Source organism: Alexandromys fortis, unplaced genomic scaffold, assembly GCF_014885135.2.
Source record: "Alexandromys fortis isolate MF-2015 unplaced genomic scaffold, M_Fortis_MF-2015_v1.1 scaffold_90, whole genome shotgun sequence".
Taxonomy (NCBI): Eukaryota; Metazoa; Chordata; class Mammalia; order Rodentia; family Cricetidae; genus Alexandromys; species Alexandromys fortis.
The window spans coordinates 7,177,456-7,195,790 of NW_026067985.1; the positions used below are offsets into that span (position 1 = coordinate 7,177,456).

At 40.6% G+C, this 18,335-nt stretch overlaps 1 protein-coding gene across 8 annotated transcripts in view; it reads left to right on the plus strand.

The window, feature by feature from the left end:
* Atxn2 (ataxin 2) overlaps window positions 1-18,335 on the plus strand; it is a 91,131-nt gene that overhangs the window by 24,774 nt on the left and 48,022 nt on the right. For all 8 annotated transcript variants that reach the window (XM_050159081.1, XM_050159086.1, XM_050159083.1 and 5 more), the window contains exons 2-5: window positions 4,545-4,581; window positions 6,259-6,318; window positions 6,784-6,855; window positions 7,338-7,488. In XM_050159081.1, coding sequence (XP_050015038.1) covers window positions 4,545-4,581; window positions 6,259-6,318; window positions 6,784-6,855; window positions 7,338-7,488 — 320 coding nt within the window. The remainder of the gene's footprint in view (window positions 1-4,544; window positions 4,582-6,258; window positions 6,319-6,783; window positions 6,856-7,337; window positions 7,489-18,335) is intronic.

An 18,335-nucleotide genomic window follows, 5' to 3' on the forward strand; every position in this document is an offset into this window, starting at 1 on the left:
AAAATTACTTATTTATTTATTATGTATACAATATTCTGTCTGTGTATATGCCTGAAGGCCAGAAGAGGGCGCCAGACCTCTTTACAGATGGTTGTGAGCCACCATGTGGTTGCTGGGAATTGAACTCAGGACCTTTGGAAGAGCAGGCAATGCTCTTAACCACTGAGCCATCTCTCCAGCCCCCAGTGGATATTTTTCTTTCTTTTGTTTTTGATATGATAATAATTTTGTTTCATTCCTCTGAACTTCCCAATTACTTTTTTTTTCAAATTCATGGTCTGTTTTTTTCTCGTTGTTATTGAGTGCATATTTGTTTATGAATATATTCTTAAATATAAACTGATCAGTCTGTATGCTTCTCCTATGTGTGTTGTCTGGGGACCATTTGGTATTGATAATCAGTTGGTGTGCACTTTCCTGGAAGAAAACTGTTTCTCCCACTCACATCAGTCCAAGTTGCCTGTAGTTCTTTGTGTTAGGTTGAGGCCTAATGGGCTGTCTCCCATCCACTTTGGCATGTCTGTCAGTGTTGTCCTCGTTTAGCTCATGTTTAGACAGTCAAGTTGGGAAAACTTTATGGGTATAGCTTGTGACATTCCTAGGAAACACAATCTTACAGCAGACTCCCTGATTCTCTGGCTCTTGCAATCTTGCTACCTTGTCTACAGCAATTCCTTGAGCATTAGGTACAGGAATGTTTTACAGATGTATCCATTTGGACTAGACTCTACAATGCTGCATTTTGATTGGTTGTGAGTTTAATGGTCTCTGTCTATTGCAAAGAACTTTTCCTGGGTGAGGGATGAGGACTACTACACTTACCTGTGGGAATAAGGACAAAGACATAAAGTTGTTAGTGACTACCCTGTTTTAGTACAGAACCATAGGTACGCTGAGTCACAACTTTACTAGCACTGAGTAAGTTGGCTAGGTTTCCAGTACCAGACATGTTTGTTTTTTTCTTACTGAGTGGGTCTTAAGTCCAATTAGAGACGTTTTGGTTACAGCCAAGGTATGCATGCCACCACTGCATCCTTAGAGTGTCTTTGTGGTTCCTAGGCTTCATAGCTGAGTAGGACTATTAGTTGTTTGCCTTCTTTGTAAGCTTACATGGTACCTTTTGGTACCAGGAAAGTTAGTCCTCAGGGAAGAGGCATTCAGGTCAGTTTGAGCTCAGAAGCTTTCTGGGTCCTGTTTCTGAAGTGTTTGGTGTTTTCAGCAATAGAGACTTACCTTGCACCTCTGGGGGTCACCCCAGGGCAATAGCAATAGGCTGTATGTTTTAGGAGTCTTTTGGACATCCCTGACCAACAACTCAGAAGGCTTCTCATGTCTGGTGTTGGGGGTTTTGTTAGGTTGCCTTTGGCTGTTGGAGAAAGCATTGGCAGCCTGAGAAAAGTTCATTTAAACTATATGTATATTTATATACAGAATTACATGTAACATGTTTGTAGGTTTTGTTTTTTTTTTGTCAGTAGTACGATTCCTTAATACTTTTCAGACAGCCTTACTGTTACCCACTTTTCTCCTTCTGTATTTACCTCCCTAAAGAGGCACTCCCCACCCTCCCATTTCTATTTCCCTGGTCAGATCACTTGTAGCCTTCTATGCCCCTCTCTTACTCCCCAGCCCATAAGTGGTATTACGTGGTACTTTTTTTTCCCTTTCTTTTCTCTCTATCTCTCTTTTGAGAAAAGGTCTCTCTTCTCCCCTCCCCTCCCCTCTCCTTTTCTCTATCTTGAGAAAGGGTCTCTGTGTAGTCCTGGCTGTACTCAAGTACTCAAACTTGCTGTGCTGATAGGACTGGCCTTCAACTCACAGAGATCCTCCAGCCTTCTACTAATCTTAGTGGTCCCTTTTTACTTTCCTTGTTTCTGTAGTTACTTCAGGATATTTATTCATATCTGGGAAACAGGCACCTAAGATAAGAGAGGCCATGTGACATTTGCCTTTATGGGTCTGGGTTTCCTTACTCAGTAAGATCTTTTCTGGTTCTGTCCATTAACCATTAACCAAGCTAGACCCTTGAGGAGGAGGTGGCACTTTTTTTTTGTTTGTTTGTTTTTTGTTTTTTTGAGGCAGGGTTTCTCAGTAGCTATGGAATCTGTCCTGGAACTCACTCTGTTGACCAGGCTGGCCTTGAACTCACAGAGGTCCTCCTGCTTCTGCCTCCCAAGTGCTGGGATTAAAGGCATGCGCAACTGGCTCTTTTAAAAACAGGTTCTCATATAGTCTAGGCTGGGATCCAGCTCCTGTGTGAGGCTGGTCTTGACTTGCTTCTGTTTTTAAGATTCATGTTTAAGTCTATGTGGACTGGAGAGATGGCTCAACGGTTAAGAGCATTGCCTGCTCTTCCAAAGGTCCTGAGTTGAATTCCCAGCAACCACATGGTGGCTCACAACCATCAGTAATGAGATCTAGTGCCCTCTCGAGGAAGAGACCTGGTCAGTCGTCCTCATCAACTCAGAGCATGAAACCCCCAATATGTATTTTTGTTTTGTTTTGTTTTGTTTTGTTTTTGTTTTCAAGACAGGGTTTCTCTGTAGCTTTGGAGTCAGTCCTGGAACTAGCTCTTGTAGACCAGGCTGGTCTCGAACTCAGAGATCTGCCTGCCTCTGCCTCCCGAGTGCTGAGATTAAAGCCAGCCTCTGCATGGGTTCTATTCCAGACTTGTAGGTTGAACTGACTGAGGATGGAAAGGGTTGGTGGACTGACTGTACCAATACTAAACATATGACCTGTTTTTCCCCCTTATCATTCTCTAAGTAGTAAAATCATATTTATATGGCATTTATATTTGAATGGATATTTAAAATAATAAACAAGGTATGTGAGTCATGCAAGTACCGTATAAAAATTAAACATTCTTGAATTTTGGTTCTGATGGGGTCTTGGATCAATCCCCCAGAGTACAAAGGAACTATGGTACTGTTTATTGTGATTCAGTTCACTTGAAAATAGTCCATATTACAAGGCACCATTTGATAGCCAGGGCTTGTGTAGGTTTTGTTTGTTTCTACAGTGCTGGAAACTGAGTTTAGGGCTCAAGACACATTAAGCCTTTTCTACCACTGAGCTCTATTCCTAACCTGGTGCCTGAGTTTTGTGTACTGTATCTTTTCCAAGGGAGGGGGTTGGCAAAGAAAAGCACTTTGTTGGACAATTCCTGATTTTGACAGTGTAGCCCAGGTTAGCCTAAAAGTCAAGATCCTACTGCCTCAAGTCTGCCATATCACAATGCCAATTCTGTCAGAATTATTTAGTGCTTAAACATTTATTTACTCTGTATGTGTGTTGGTCACAGCACACATGTAGTGATCAGAGGACAGTTTACAGGAGTTGGTTCTGTCTGGTCATGTATGGGTTCTGGGAATTGAATTCAGGTTATTAGGCTTGGTAGCAAGTGCTTTTACCTGCTGAGCTTTCTGAAAAGCCCTGTTTTAACTTATTTTTAAATAACTTTTCTACAGTTATAGGCATATTACTTTTTAGAGACAAGGAAAAATGAGAGATGATTGGGGTATCAAGTCAAATATGTTGATTACAATTGTGCCTTCATACCTGGCATTTAAGAATGCTATTGTTTTGTGTTTAATGTCATTTTTTTTTCTTTCAGTGTACTTGTTTGGGGTGGGGAGATGAGGTCTTAATTTGTAGCCCTGGCTGACCTCAAGCGCCACAGCATGTCACTGCCTCAGTCTCTGAAGTGTGGGGTACAGGCATACAGGCATGCACTACCACACACAGGCTTCTTTATTTTTCTTTCATACATTTTGGGTTTTGTTTGTTTGTTAGTTTTAGAGATGGTCTCACCTAGTAGCCCTGGCTTCCCTGAAAATTCACAGTGTAGACCAGGCTATCCTTCTATCCTTCAATCTGCCTGTCTCTGCCTCCCTATTGCTGGTATTAAGGTGAGCGTCACTTTTTTTTCTCTTTGATTTTTCGAGACCGGGTTTCTCTGTAGTTTTGGAACCTGTCCTGGAACTAGGTCTTGTAGACCAGGCTGGCCTCGAACTCACAGAGATCCGCCTGCCTCTGCCTCCCAAGTCCTGGGATTAAAAGCCACCACCGCCCAGCACAAAATGGATCTTCTTTTTTCTTAAAGATATTTACTTATTATGTATACAGTATTCTGTCTGCATGTATGCCTGTAGGCCAGAAGAGGGTGCCAAATCTCGTTACAGATGGTTGTGAGCCACCACGTAGCTGCTGGGAATTGTACTCTGGACCTCTGGGAGAGCAGTCAGTACTCTTAACCACTGAGCCACCTCTCCAGCAGAGCACCACTATTCTAATTCATCCATTTGTTTTGATAAAACACCAGTCTTGTCTTTCTTCCCTGTCTGTGGTGATTTCTCCCTGGCCTGGTAGGTAGCACAACACACAGCCACTTAGATTTCCTGTCACTGAGGGTTAGATGGCTCCTTTCACAGACAGCTTGGCCTGTATTTGAGTAGAATTATAGTTTAAATTATAAGATTATAGTTTAAATTTAAAAATTTGTAGTCTTTTGAATTTAATAAAAACGTATTTAATCTTTACAGAGGTCGGAACAGTAGCAAAGGACTGCCTCAGCCTACGGTGAGTAAATTCCATGCTATTTATAAAAACATAAAGTGTGATTTCTAACCATAGCTCCAGTAGTAAAGCTAAGAATAAAATCTCTTGAATTTTGCTACAGATGTACCAGTTTAATACAAAGTTATTAATTCTGTATTGCTTTTCTGTGAGGACACTATGAAATGTACAATTTTCTGTTAATAGTGTTTGTATTGTGTATAATACTGATATCAAGTTAAGTGTTCTGATGTTTTGGACCAGAGTTTGTAAAGTTCTTTGGGCTTTTTGTTTGAATTAATGTGCTGTCTGTTTAAACTCCTTTCATTTTTCTCACTTGGGAACCATTTTTTTTTTTTTTTTTTTTTTTGTTTTTCGAGACAGGGTTTCTCTGTAGCTTTAGAGCTTGTCCTGGAACTAGCTCTTGTAGACCAGGCTGGTTTCGAACTCACAGAGATCCGCCTGCCTCTGCCTCCCGAGTGCTGGGATTAAAGGCGTGCGCCACCACAGCCCAGCCCGGCTACCACTGAGTTTTCAAATATGATCTTTATTGGTCAGATTGTCTTCCTGAGAGTCAGGAGAACACACCATTGTGTAGTTTCTGCCAGGGATAGTTCTGTTGCCTTGATTCAAACATGCTGAGAGAAGCTGGTAGTGCAGTGTGTCCTGCTCAGCACTCCTACTTTATTAAGATGTACTGCACCCCTTTCAGAACATAGATTGTGAGGTCTTTCTTCACTACCCAGTTGCCCTTGGTGCTGGAATTGGAGCGTAGGCTCTTTAATGTGCTAGACAAGCACTCTTCCATCCAGCTACTCTCTAGTGTAGCTGAAAGTTGACTCTTTTGTAGTGTATATTTTTTTAGTCTGGGGACAGTGGGTAAACCTTGATGCAGGTGTGGTAGTTGGAGGGCCACTTAGGACGTCAGACTCATTGTGTCTTTACCTACTGAACCATCTCACCAGTCCCTCTTGGAGTTTTTTTATTTGTTTTTTTTTTTTTAATGTTGCCCCTCCCCCCTCTTTTTTCAATTTTATTTATTAAGTATGCAGTGTTCTGTCAGAAGAGGGCACCAGATCCCATTATAGATGGTTGTGAACCACCATGTGGTTGCTGGGAATTGAACTCAGGACTTCTGGAAGAGCAGCCAGTGCTCTTAACCTCTGAGCCATCTCTCCAGCCCCTTGTGTGTGTATTTTTGAGACAAGGTCTTAATATAGAGGCTGGCTAGCCTGGAAATTCACTGTGTAGACCAGGATGGCCTAAAATTCACAAAGATCCACCTGCCTCTGCCTCCAGAATGCTGGGATTAAAGGCGTGCTCAAGCATGCCTAGATGTGACTAGAGTTTTTAAAGTTTATAATTCTGCAGCCAGTACTGCACTCAAGACAGCATGATATTTTCCTTCCCTGGCAGCTGTGCAAATTCTGTCCCCTACTGGTTTGTCTTCTCCAGTTTATTTTCTCATACTTGGAGGTGTACGTCTGCTGTTTTTGTTTGTTTTATGTCATATTAATTATTAGTTAGAATAGATGTTTGATTTCATTGTTTAAAACTTTTACCTTTCTGTTTTCTAAGGAAATAAAATATGATTGTAACCAATTCTTCCTTAATTTATTATAATCCACATATCTTACAGCTAGAAAAGTGATAGCTTTACAGTACAGACTGGTAATCGTGTTTATTTTTCAAACTTTCCAGATTTCTTTTGATGGAATTTATGCAAACGTGAGGATGGTTCATATACTTACATCAGTGGTTGTAAGTTAACCATATTATTGGGGATAAACTCCTTTGGGGTGGAATATTTCATAGAGTTAAAATGTAGAGAGCAAGTCTCAGCCTAATATTTTTAGGTCATACTTAATGAAGATGATTTTAAAAATACATTAGAATAATTTTGAGTTTATTATAACTCGGTAAAAATATTCTTGCTAACCCTGCTGTATGCATGATAGTGTTTATAGCCGATTCTCTTTTGTATAATATTTTGTTATCTGATGGTAGTGTGGACAGAAAAATATATAGCTTTAGTATTGAGTTCATATTTTGGAGTTGCCAGTTCTATACCATGTAGAGAATTTAGTGTAATGTTAATGTGTTGAAACTTTCATTGCTTGTCAATATCCAATACTGAATGAGGTCTTAATATAAAGTGAAATGAAAACACTTCTCTCTGATAGTGAGGTAGCACACTATTTAAAAAAAAAAAATTGTGTTTTCCAGGGATCGAAATGTGAAGTACAAGTGAAAAATGGAGGTGTATATGAAGGAGTTTTTAAAACATACAGTCCTAAGGTAATTTTTACTATTTGGTCATCTATGTACGGTCATGCCACTTCAGTAGGTCTGAGCTTGCTGTGGATCTGTCTGACAGTTGAGCTCATGAGTGTTTTCCTGCTCACCACCCAATCTATCCAGTTTTAAAAACCACTTGAATTTTTCTCTCTTGTAACAAATTCTTATTATTTAATAACTGATTTGTATATCTGAAAATACTGTATGTGTTGATGATATGCAACCATTTTCAGCTTTGTCAGCTACCAGAGGTGTGTGCTGAGTTACTTCTCTGTTAACACTAGTGTACTTCAGATACACTGTAACAAGAATAGCTTTTAGTTCTGGGGATTTCTAGAATTTGGATGCATGACAGATTACATTTCTAAACAGGACATGATGGTCAGGTTTTCTCATGATGTTTACTTTTGCTTTGATGAGCTAAATATCCCAGTAAATATTATTTAATAATGTTTTTAATGTTTATTAATTTTTTTATTTAGTGTGATTTGGTACTTGATGCTGCACATGAGAAAAGTACAGAATCCAGTTCGGGGCCAAAACGTGAAGAAATAATGGAGAGTATTTTGTTCAAATGCTCAGACTTCGTTGTAGTACAATTTAAAGATACAGACTCCAATTACGCACGAAGAGGTAGGCTTTTGTTTCCAAGTCACCCTAGCCCTCCTGATGTAATAGACTCACTCCAGCAATTACACAGACTTGCTTTTCCCTCCCTTGAGACAGGATCTTGCTTTGTGGCTCAGACTGACCTTGTCCTCTTGTTCCTCCTACTTTTGCTTTCCTGGTGCTGAGGTTTTAGGTCTTTGCCTTCAGGCCAAGGAATGAGATGATCTTTTTTAAATAGGGTGACATAATTGATTTTTTTCTTTCTTTCTTTCTTTCTTTCTTTCTTTCTTTCTTTCTTTCTTTCTTTCTTTCTTTCTTTTTTTTCTTCCTCTTTGTAGCCCTAGCTATCCAGGAATTTGCTCTGTAAATCTGACTGATAAACTCAGAGATCTGCCTGCCTCTTCCTCCTGAGTGCTAGGATTTTTTTTAATTCAGAAAATGAGAGTTTTAATGCATTTTGTTGGAAAATATTTAAAATTTAAAAAGAAAATAAATGGGTGCTTTTAGAAGCATAAGTAATTGTAGTATACATTTTTTAGTTTTTAGATTTATTTAGTGGCTGTTTTGCTTGATTGTATTTATGTATACCATGTGCATACCTGGTATCTCAGAGATCAGAAGAAGGTGATAGATTGTGGCAAGTGTTTTTTGAAGAGGGGCATGTGGGAACTGGCCCTTCATCTTGTGCTTTTGTTTTGTTTGTTTGTGGTTCTTTTCTTTTCAATGGGGTTTCTCTGTGAAATAATCTTGGCTGTCCTGTAACTTGCTAACTTGCTGGCCTTGAACTCACAGAGATACGTCTGCTTCTGCCTCCTGAGTACTGGAATTAAAGGTGTGCGCCACCACCTCCCAGCTGGCCCTTCTTCTTGGTAGGCACTTAGTAGCATTGGGAAAGGATCTTTGCAATTCAAAAATTCTTTTTTTAAAAAAAGATTTATTGTTTTATTATGTATACAATGTTCTGTCTGCATGTATTCCTGCAGGCCAGAAGAGGGCACCAGATCTCATTACAGATGGTTGTGAGCCACCGTGTGGTTGCCGGGAATTGAACTCAGGACTTCTGGAAGAGCAGCCAGTGCTCTTAACCTTTGAGCCATCTCTCCAGCCCCCAATTCAAAAATTCTTGAGTGGTAGATTGTTATTAACTATAATTTGATTTTTATGCTTCAGTTGGTGCTAACAGCTGTTTCTGATACTTGACACAGGAAGTTATAGCCTTTCTCAACACAGTTCTCCCTCTACTCGTCATCTTTCCTGTTGCAGAAGCCAGCAGCGATAGGGACTATGATTTGTAATCTTTCAAAGCGCCTTCAGTTACCCATGAAGGAGATAAATGCTTTCTTTGTTGCTGCTTTTAGGGTCAGTTTTACTTATACTTTGGAATACCAAATAATTTGTATTTATACTTTTGAAAAATTTAATGTTTTTAAATTTGAAAACTAACCTTGGTCAAAAGACAAAGGGGAAAACCAAAACACAGCACTCTGAGAAGAGTGTTGGTTGTAACATAAACAGCAGTCACTGGTTGTTCTATTGTGTTTGCAATATGCTTATTTGGGAAGTGCTGTGAACTAAGTATAGGACACTGAATGCAAGGTGAACATGTAATCATTGCTATACTCAACCAGGCCCTATGGCCTTACATTTGGTAGGCAAACCCTACTACTGAGCCCCATCCTAACTCTGAAGTTCTGATGTTTGTTTTGTTGTTTGCTTAGTTGTCATCTCCCCCCTTCCCCCCCATCCCTACAGAGTCTCACTGTGTAGCCCTGGCTGTCCTGGAACTCACTATGTAGACCAGGCTGGTCATGAACTCCCAGAGATTTACCTGCCTCTTCCCCTGATAAAGTTTCATGCCTCTACTCCCCGAGTGCTGGGATTAAAGGCATGTGCCACCACTGCCTGGCCTGGGCTTGATCCTTTTATCTCAACCTTTTAAAATCATGGAATGTTCTTAGTTAGGGTTTATATTGCTGTGAAGAAACACAATGGCTGGACAGTGTTGACACACGCCTTTAATCCCAGCACTCGGGAGGGAGAGGCAGGTGAATCTCAGGGAGTTCGAGACCAGCCTGATCTACAAGATCTAGGTCCAGGATAGGCCCCAAAGCAACAGAGAAGCCCTGTCTTGAAAAAAGAAAAGAAAGAAACACTATGACCATGGAAACTCTTAAAGAGGAAAACATTTAATTGTGGTGGCTTACAATTCAGAGGTTTAGTCCATTATCATCATGGCCGTGCATGGTGGCATATAGGCAGACATAGTGCTGGAGAAGGAGCTGGGAGTTCTACCTTTTGATCCACAGGCAGCAGATGGAAACTGTGTCAACACGCCTCTCATATGAGACCTCAGTGCTCACGTTTGAGCTTAGGTCTTATGCTTGCTCTGCAAGCATTTTACCAACTGTGCCTGCCCCTCCCTTCGCTTTTTCCTCTTTTTGCCATTTGTTTTTGTTCCTTGTTCATTCTTTTGTTGCTGTTTGACTTGGAATTGGACTTCTGTTTCTTTCTCTACTCTTTCCAGTGTCCCCGTCTGATCTGCATTTGTCATTTTTGTTTTCCTGATCTTCGTATTGTGCCCACCTCCCCCACCCCCAACTCCACTGAGGTCGTCATACAGGCTAACCATCAGCTGTCACTGCCTGTCCACCAGTCTCTAATGATTGAGTGATCTTACGTTTGTATTATGTTCTTTGTTTTGATGACCTCCCTGTGTTTTAGGATTATGTGGCTTGCTTGTCTTTCATGCTGCTGCTTTACTTTACTGTGCCTTTCTGTAGTTGTGATCTATTAGGATAATGGGTCAGCAGATGGACAGTAGTGTACAAATTTTGATTGTAACAGTGTTGTGTTTCTTCATTCACGTGCTGGTTGCAACTGCTGTCCTGTTATAGCTAAAGGTTAGTCTTATCAGGAGGCAGGCTTTGCACAGATATCTGGCCTTTCACAGGAAAGCTTGCTGACACTTAGCCTAAATCATTTTTCCTTCTGCAGTGGAGTTTTTCAGAACTGCTGTTTTAAAAGAGCTACATGTGATTCTGGTTTTGGTACAGTAGCAGAACATTGTTTATATCTAATGTCATGCTCAGCCTTGATGCTTACGTTAGTATTATGTGTCTCATCTCATTCAGTTTCTGATTGCTGACCACTCCCATTAGAAGCAGACAAAAAAAAAGTCACTTGTGCTTATGAACCACCACATTCAGTAAGAGGTAATGGGGAAGTAGCTTTTTTTAAAAATTCATATTTATTGAGCTCTCCATTTTTCTCTGCTCCCCTCCCTGCCTTTCCCCTTCAACCTTCCCCAAAGGTTCCCATGCTCCCAATTTACTCAGGAGATCTTGTCTTTTTCTACTTTCTACTCCCCATGTAGATTAGATCTATGTAAGTCTCTCTTAGTGTCCGCATTGTTGTCTAAGTTCTCTGGGTTTGTGGTTTGTAGGCTGGCTTTCTTTGCTTTATGTTTAAAAACCACCTATGAGTGAGTACATGTGATAATTGTCTTTCTGTGTCTGGGTTACCTCACTCAAAGTGATGTTTTCTAGCTCCATCCATTTTCCTGCAAAATTCAAGCTGTTGTTATTTTTTTCTGCTGTGTAGTACTCCATTGTGTAAATGTACCACATTTTTCTTATTCATTCTTTGATTAAGGGGCATTTAGGTTGTTTCCAGGATCTGGCTATGACAAACAAAGCTGCTGTGAACATGGTTGATCACATGTCCTTGTGGCATGGTTGAGCATCCTTTGGATATATACCCAAAAGTGATATTATTGGGTCTTGAGGAAGGTTGTTTTCTAATTTTCTGAGAAATTCCCACACTGACATCCAAAGGGGTTGTACCAGCTTGCATTCCCACCAGCAATGCAGAAGTGTTCCCTTTTCCCCACGACCTCTCCAGCATAAGTTGTCATCAGTGTTTTTGATCTTGGCCATTCTAACAGGTGTAAGATGGAATCTCAGAGTTGTTTTGATTTGCATTTCTCTGGTGACTAAGGATGTTGAATATTTCCTTAAGTGTCTTTCAGCCATTTTAGATTCCTCTGTTGAGAGTTCTCTGTTTAGGTCTTTACTCTTTTTTTTTTTTTTTTTTTTTTTTTTTTTTTTTTTTTTTTTTTTTTTTTTTTTTTGATTATTTGTTCTTTTGGTGTCCAATTTCTTGAGTTCTTTGTATATTTTGGAGATCAGTCCTCTGTCTGTGTAGTGTTGTTGTAGGAGCTGCAGGCCGCCTGGCTAGCTTATACCCCAAAATGACAACACCCAAACTGTATTCTTTTAAACACTGCTTGGCCCATTAGTTCTAGCCTCTCAATAGCTAATTCTCACAATCTTGCTTAACCCATATTTAGTAATCTGTGTAGCACCAGTCTTACCGGGAAAGATTCAACATGTCTGACCCCGGGAAAGATTCAACATGTCTGACCTGGTGGCTGGCTGCATCGCATCTGCCCTGGAGAGGAGTGTGCGTCTGCCTCACTTCCTCTTCCTCCCAGCATTCTATTCTGTTTACTCCGCCTACCTAATTTTCTGTCCTAGGCAGAAAGCCAAGGCAGTTTCTTTATTTAACCAATGACCTTCCTCCATCATAGTGTAGTGAAGATCTTTTCCCATCTATAGGCTTTCGTTTTGTTAACCATGTTTTTTGCTTTACAGAAGCTTTTCAGTTTCAGGAGGTCCCATTTATTAATGATTTCTCTCAGTGTCTGTGCTGCTGGGGTTATATTTAGGAAGTGGTTCCCTGTGTCAATGTGTTCAAGTGTTCTTCCCACTTTTTCTTCTATAAGGTTCAGTGTGGCTGGCTTTATGTTGAGGTCTTTTATCCATTTGGACTTGAGTTTTGTGCATGGTGCTAGATATGGGTCTATTTTCATTCTTCTACATGTTGATATCCAGTTATGCCAGCACCGTTTGTTAAATATGCTTTCTTTTTTCCATTTGATATTTTTTGCTTCTTTATCAAAGATCAGGTTTTCGAAGATGTGTGGATTGATATCAGGTCTTCTATTTGGTTCCATTGTTCTTCCTGTCTGTTCCTTATGCCAGTACTAAGCTGTTTTCAGTATTGTAGCTCTGTAATAGAGTTTGAAGTCAGGGATTGTGATGCCTCCAGAAGTTCCTTTTTTTTTAAGATTTTTATTTATTAATTATGTATACAATATTCTTTTCGTGTGTATGCCTGAGGGCCAGAAGAGGTCACCAGACCTCATCACAGATGGCCGTGGTTGCTGGGAAATGAACTCAGGACCCTGGGAAGAGCAGGCAACGCCCTTAACTGCTGAGCCATCTCTCCAGCCCCCTCCAGAAGTTTCTTTATTGTACAGGATTGTTTTGGCTATCCTGGGCTTTTCCATTTGAAGTTGAGTACAGTTCTTTCAGGATTTTTGAAGATTTTGCTGGGATTTTGATGGGCATTGTGTTGAATCTGTGAGCAAGCAGCTTTGGAGTAACTACAGCTACCACTTACTCCACCTACAAATTTGATTCTCTTTTCTCTGGCTTTGTTGAAGGAGTGACTAAGCCCCCTTCTCTCCTCCGTAGAGTTAAGAGGGCAACTTTTTGGAGTTGGTTCCTCCTCATTGTGGGATCTAGGTATTGAACTCAGCTTGTTAAGTGTGAACCACCATCTTGGTCATCTTTTTTTTTTTTTTTTTTTTTAAACAATTGTATTTTAAGTGCATTTGTGTTAAATTCTTCTGGAACTGGACTCACAGACAGTTGTAAGCTGCCATGTGGGTGCTGGGAATTGAACCTGGGTTTTTTTTTTTTTAAATGATTTATGTGTATGTGCATTTTTTGGTTTTTCTTTTTTTATTATTTATTTTTAAAAAAGAAAACAGGGGCTGGAGAGTTGGCTCAGTGGTTAAGAGCATTGCCTGCTCTTCCAAAGGTCCTGAGTTCAACTCCCGGCAACCACATGGTGGCTCACAACCATCTGTAATGAGGTCTGGTGCCCTCTTCTGGCCTGCACGCATACACACAGACAGAATATTGTATACATAATAAATAAATAAATAAATATTAAAAAAAAAAAAGAAAGAAAACAATCTTTTTTCATTATACATACCAGCCAAATTATTTATTTTGCTTTTTCAAGATAGAGTTTCTCTGCATAACCTTGGCTGTCCTGGAACTCACTGTAGACCAGGCTGGCCTTGAACTCACAGAGATCCACCTCCTTCTGTCTCCCAAGAGAGCTGGGACTAAAGACTGGTACTACCACTGCTCAGCAGACATCATCACAATTTTTAGTTAATTGGCTCATTTTTATGATTAGAACTCACTCTGTAGGGGCTGGAGAGATGGCTCAGAGGTTAAGAGCACTAATTGATCTTCCTGAGTTCAATTCCCAGCAACCATATAGTTGTTCACAACCATCTGTAATAAGATCTAGGGTCCTCTGCTGGCTTGCAGGGATACACGCAGGAAGAACCCTGTATACATAATTAATAAATAAATCTTTTTTTAAAAAAAAGAAAGAACTTACTCTGTAGCCTAGACTAGACTCAAGCATGAGGTAAACTTCCATTTTCTGAGTTTAGATTATAGATGTGGCTACGATGCCTGACCAAGATTCCATACTGTGTTCTTTGAGGTCCTTCACAGAGGGACTTCTTGTAAACCTTCACTCCTGTTATCCTGCAGCACTGATGACCTTCAGTTTATCTGATCTGTCTTCTCCTTGGGTTTGCTTTCTACAAAAAGCCCATGCATGCCTTAGAATGATAGAAATACTTTCAAGATCAAACTCAAATCTTCCATTTACACTCCTGAGCTTTCTTGCTCTCACTGGTCTGTTTGAATGCTTGCACTAGTAGCTCTTCAGCGGACATTTTATTATTAGAGCAATTTGCTCCTACTTCCGTGAGATCAGTCTCTGTTGGATTGTAGTGAATGTAGTTTCTGTGGGCTGAGGAGAATGGGGGTTACTTGAAGCCCTTAACAGCTCTTTCTCTTGTCTCCTGGGCACCTGAAGAGATGGTTGGAGAAGCAGTGGTCTGCTAGGGGCAGAGCCAGTTTTCCTGTGCCTTAATGGTTTTCTGGAGTTTAGAAATTTTATATATAGAAATGGATTAGTTGTGGCCCTCTTTAGGGCCTTAATGCCTTAGAGACAAATATTCATTCCTCTAAAGTGATGTCTTAAAGCTCAGAACCAAACCAAAGTGGTTATTTATTTTCATAAGGATTTATTGCAGACAAATATTACCATTTTATTTATCATTCGGTTCTGTAAAATACAAGAAATTTAAAAATGCATTTTTTTCTGTAGCATGACATTCAAGTATGTTTTTTTGTGGTAGCAGATAATTTCTAATCATATCTCTGCAAGAACAGCCAGTGATCATAATTGCTAAGCTCTCCTGCTTCTTAATACACTAAAAACAAACACCAGAGTGTTACATTTGGAAAGTGAGCTCAACGCATGTAATTCTTTCTTTACTCAGAACATTGCTCTTCATCTTGTGTAGCAGTTGATGCAGGGCTATCAGCTCGGACCACAGCCATTTTAGTCTTCACAGGCCTGTTCTTCTCTTTTTCTGCCCTCCTACATTTCTTTTCTTGGTTGTTTTTTGTCTCTTTTATTTTTAAGACATATTTAATTAATTTATTATTATTTTGGTTTTTGAGACAGGGTTTCTCTGTGTAACCTTGGCTGTCCTGGAACTTGCTTTGTAGACCAGACTAGCCTCAAACTCACAGAGATTCCCCTGTCTCTGTCTCCAGAATGCTAGGGTCAAAGTCATGCACCACTACCATCCTGCTTTATTTTTAATTACATATATATGTGTGTCTGGTGTGTGCACTTGAGCATGGATACCCACGTAGGCCATAGATTTGAGATCCCCTGCAGCTGGAGTTAACAGGTAGTTGTGAACCATCCAACATTGGTGTTGGGAATTGAATTTGGGTCCTCTGGAAGAGCAATATGTACTGCTAACTGCTTTGGGCACCTCTCCAGTCTATTTATTTATTTGTATGTATTTGCTTTTTGGGGGGGAAAGGTCTTAACAGGCTGGCTTGGGGATTTTTATGTATCTGAGCACTTTTAATTTCTGTTCCTCCTGTCCTCACCCACTGTATCCTGGGGATTGCAGGCATTGTTCCACTGTGCCCAGTGTGCTTCAGTATTTTAAAACAAGAAAGTAGGGTCATTTGTGTATTTGTGATGCAGGGGTTTGAAACCTGGACTTTGTGCATAACAGGCGTGCCTTCCACCCCAGTCCCTGTCGTGTTTAGCTGTTTCTCCTTCAGGTGCAGCCCTCTGCTTCTTAGAGCTTGTTTCTACTTGATCTGTCATGGTGGCGCATGCTCATACTATCAGCATTAGGCATGCCGAGGCAAGAGGATTACCATATTATAGCTTAGTTTAGGTCACACACTGAGTTCTTATTTGTTCTGGGCTGTATAGAATGAGCTCCTGTTGTGAGAATAAAATAACCTATTTTGATTCTACATAGAACTTGATGCAGTAAATTCTATAAAGATGGGCTTGCAGTACAGCTTTCTCTACTTCTAGGGGATGGTCAGCAAAGGGGCAGGATTAGATTTTTCTTAATTTCATGGAGGGTGAATTGCTGGTACAACTTCTTGGAGTTTCTCCTCCCACTGCTACATGTTTTCTGGAGGTTGAACTCAGGCTGTCAGCCATGCACAGAAAACTCTTCGACCTACTGAGCCCTTTCACTGGCCCTGTAGTTTTCATTTTTGTGGTGCTGGGAAGCAAATGAAGGCCAGCATTCTGCCATTTAATTGCACCTTACCCTATTTTGTAGTTTCTATAAATTTAAATTTTTATTTACTTGTAATATAATACTAAAATTTTACTTGACTACTATTCTGGCTATGCCTTCAGAAAAAATTCTTTAGGTCTGGCTCAGTGGATAAAGACACCTGCCATCAAACAGGACCAGAGCTCAGTTCCCAGGAATCATGCTGTGATAAGAGAGAGTCTACACAATCTGTTCTCTGACTGCCACATATGCATTGTAGCTTTCACATACAGTGCATGAATACATGTTAAAATACAAGAGATAAGTATGGCCCCCAATAGCATCAGTAAGTGTTTGAACAGGTCTGTAAAAACATTTAGGTTTCACAACTTTAAAACATTTATTATGTCCATGACAAGTATGAGTTCAGAGAACTATCTCTGCTTTAGCCATTTAGTGCCAAGTCTCAATTTTATAATAAGAAAACAATACAAAACAGTTCTTGAACAAGTTTGACTGTTGTTTTGTTTTATTTCCTCCCCCTTTTTTGAGGCAGCTTGAAACTCACAATGTATTTCATGCTGACTCAGTTACTTGCCTGAGCCAAAAAGTCTGGTGAAGTTGAACATTTTCTCCAAGATAAAAAGTTTACTTGAGTTTGAGGAGCAGAATATAAATGGGACAGAAGAAAAGGTTTCCTTCCAACCACCACCAGGTGGCATCAGTGTTCCAACCCACAGTTGCTGGTTTGTGGGCAATGCCTGAAAGTGGGGGTTAAGTGTAGACCTTCCCTCCCTCTAGTATGGAGGCCTTTATAAGTTGTGTGTTTATAAGGCAGTGGGTAGGACACAGAAATAACTCTTTTTTTCCTTGTCTAATAATTTTCCATTTACTTTCTGTGGCCTTAACTTCCTCAGAACTAGCTACCATGTGTCTGTCACTGACTATGATACTGCATCTTGCTTTTATAACACTTAGGTCTTGCTGTAAACCACAATAGAAAATTGATAGACTTTCAATTGTGGCAGGAACTTGTTCTGCCTGTGGCTAGAATGTGACTGGGATTCCTGGGCACCAGCAGTGATGCTTTTAAAGTTCAAACTGTTATGAAAGAAACACTGTACATTGATTGTACAGGTGGGACCGTTCACTCTGCCATGCTGACTGTTGCTTAGAGTGTGGAACAGAGCGCTCAGCTCTTGCTTCTCTTTAGATCATGAGAGTATGTTGTCCTGAAGTCTGGTACTTGGGGCTGAAACCTTTCTTCAAACTGGCTTTAGAAAACTGCTTGCTTTATGATGGAGTGCCATTCCTTGTGGTCTTTTGTGTCTTTCTTGCTCTTATTTTCGCCTTGAAATAAAAGCATTCTACTGCTAAGTTACAGTGTGTGAATACTCATTCTTTTTATAGTATGCAGTAGTAAACATGAAGCAGGCCAGGCAAAAATGCCCTCTTAGTACAACCTGCATCCATGAATAGCAGTGGGAGTCTAGTTCTGGGAACCTCCATAGGCCTGGTCACTCCTATGCTGTTTCTGAGTAGGCTTCTGTCTGATGCTGCTCAGGATTGGGACACACATACTGTAGTTAAAAGTCTATGGGTTATTTTGTAACTGACACCCCCCCCCCCCAGTGGTACTTGGAGTAGAGCTTTTGGTTCATTCCTTTTTTTTTTTTTTTCTTCGAGACAGGGTTTCTCTGTAGCTTTTGGAGCCTGCCCTGGAACTGGCTCTTGTAGACCAGGCTGGCCTCGGACTCACAGAGATCCGCCTGCCTCCCGAGTGCTGGGATTAAAGGTGTGTGCCACCACCACCCGGCCTCATTCCTAAATCTTCTAAAGTTTTAAGTTTTCACATACCTCCCCCATAACAAGGAAAGGTCAATTTAAGCCACCTGTGGCACACATCTGTCTATATTCATGAGGCTGAGGGTGGGTAATCTCAGAGGTATAGGCCACAATACTAGGCTGTATATTTAGCATGGTTCTGCCCCTCCCCTCCCCAAGACTGGCTCTGGGACCAGTGGTGGCGCACGCCTTTAATCCCAGCACTCGGGAGGCAGAGGCAGGCGGATCTCTGTGAGTTCGAGCCCAGCCTGGTCTACAGAGCTAGTTCCAGGACAGGCTCCAAAGCCACAGAGAAACCCTGTCTCGAAAAACCAAAAAA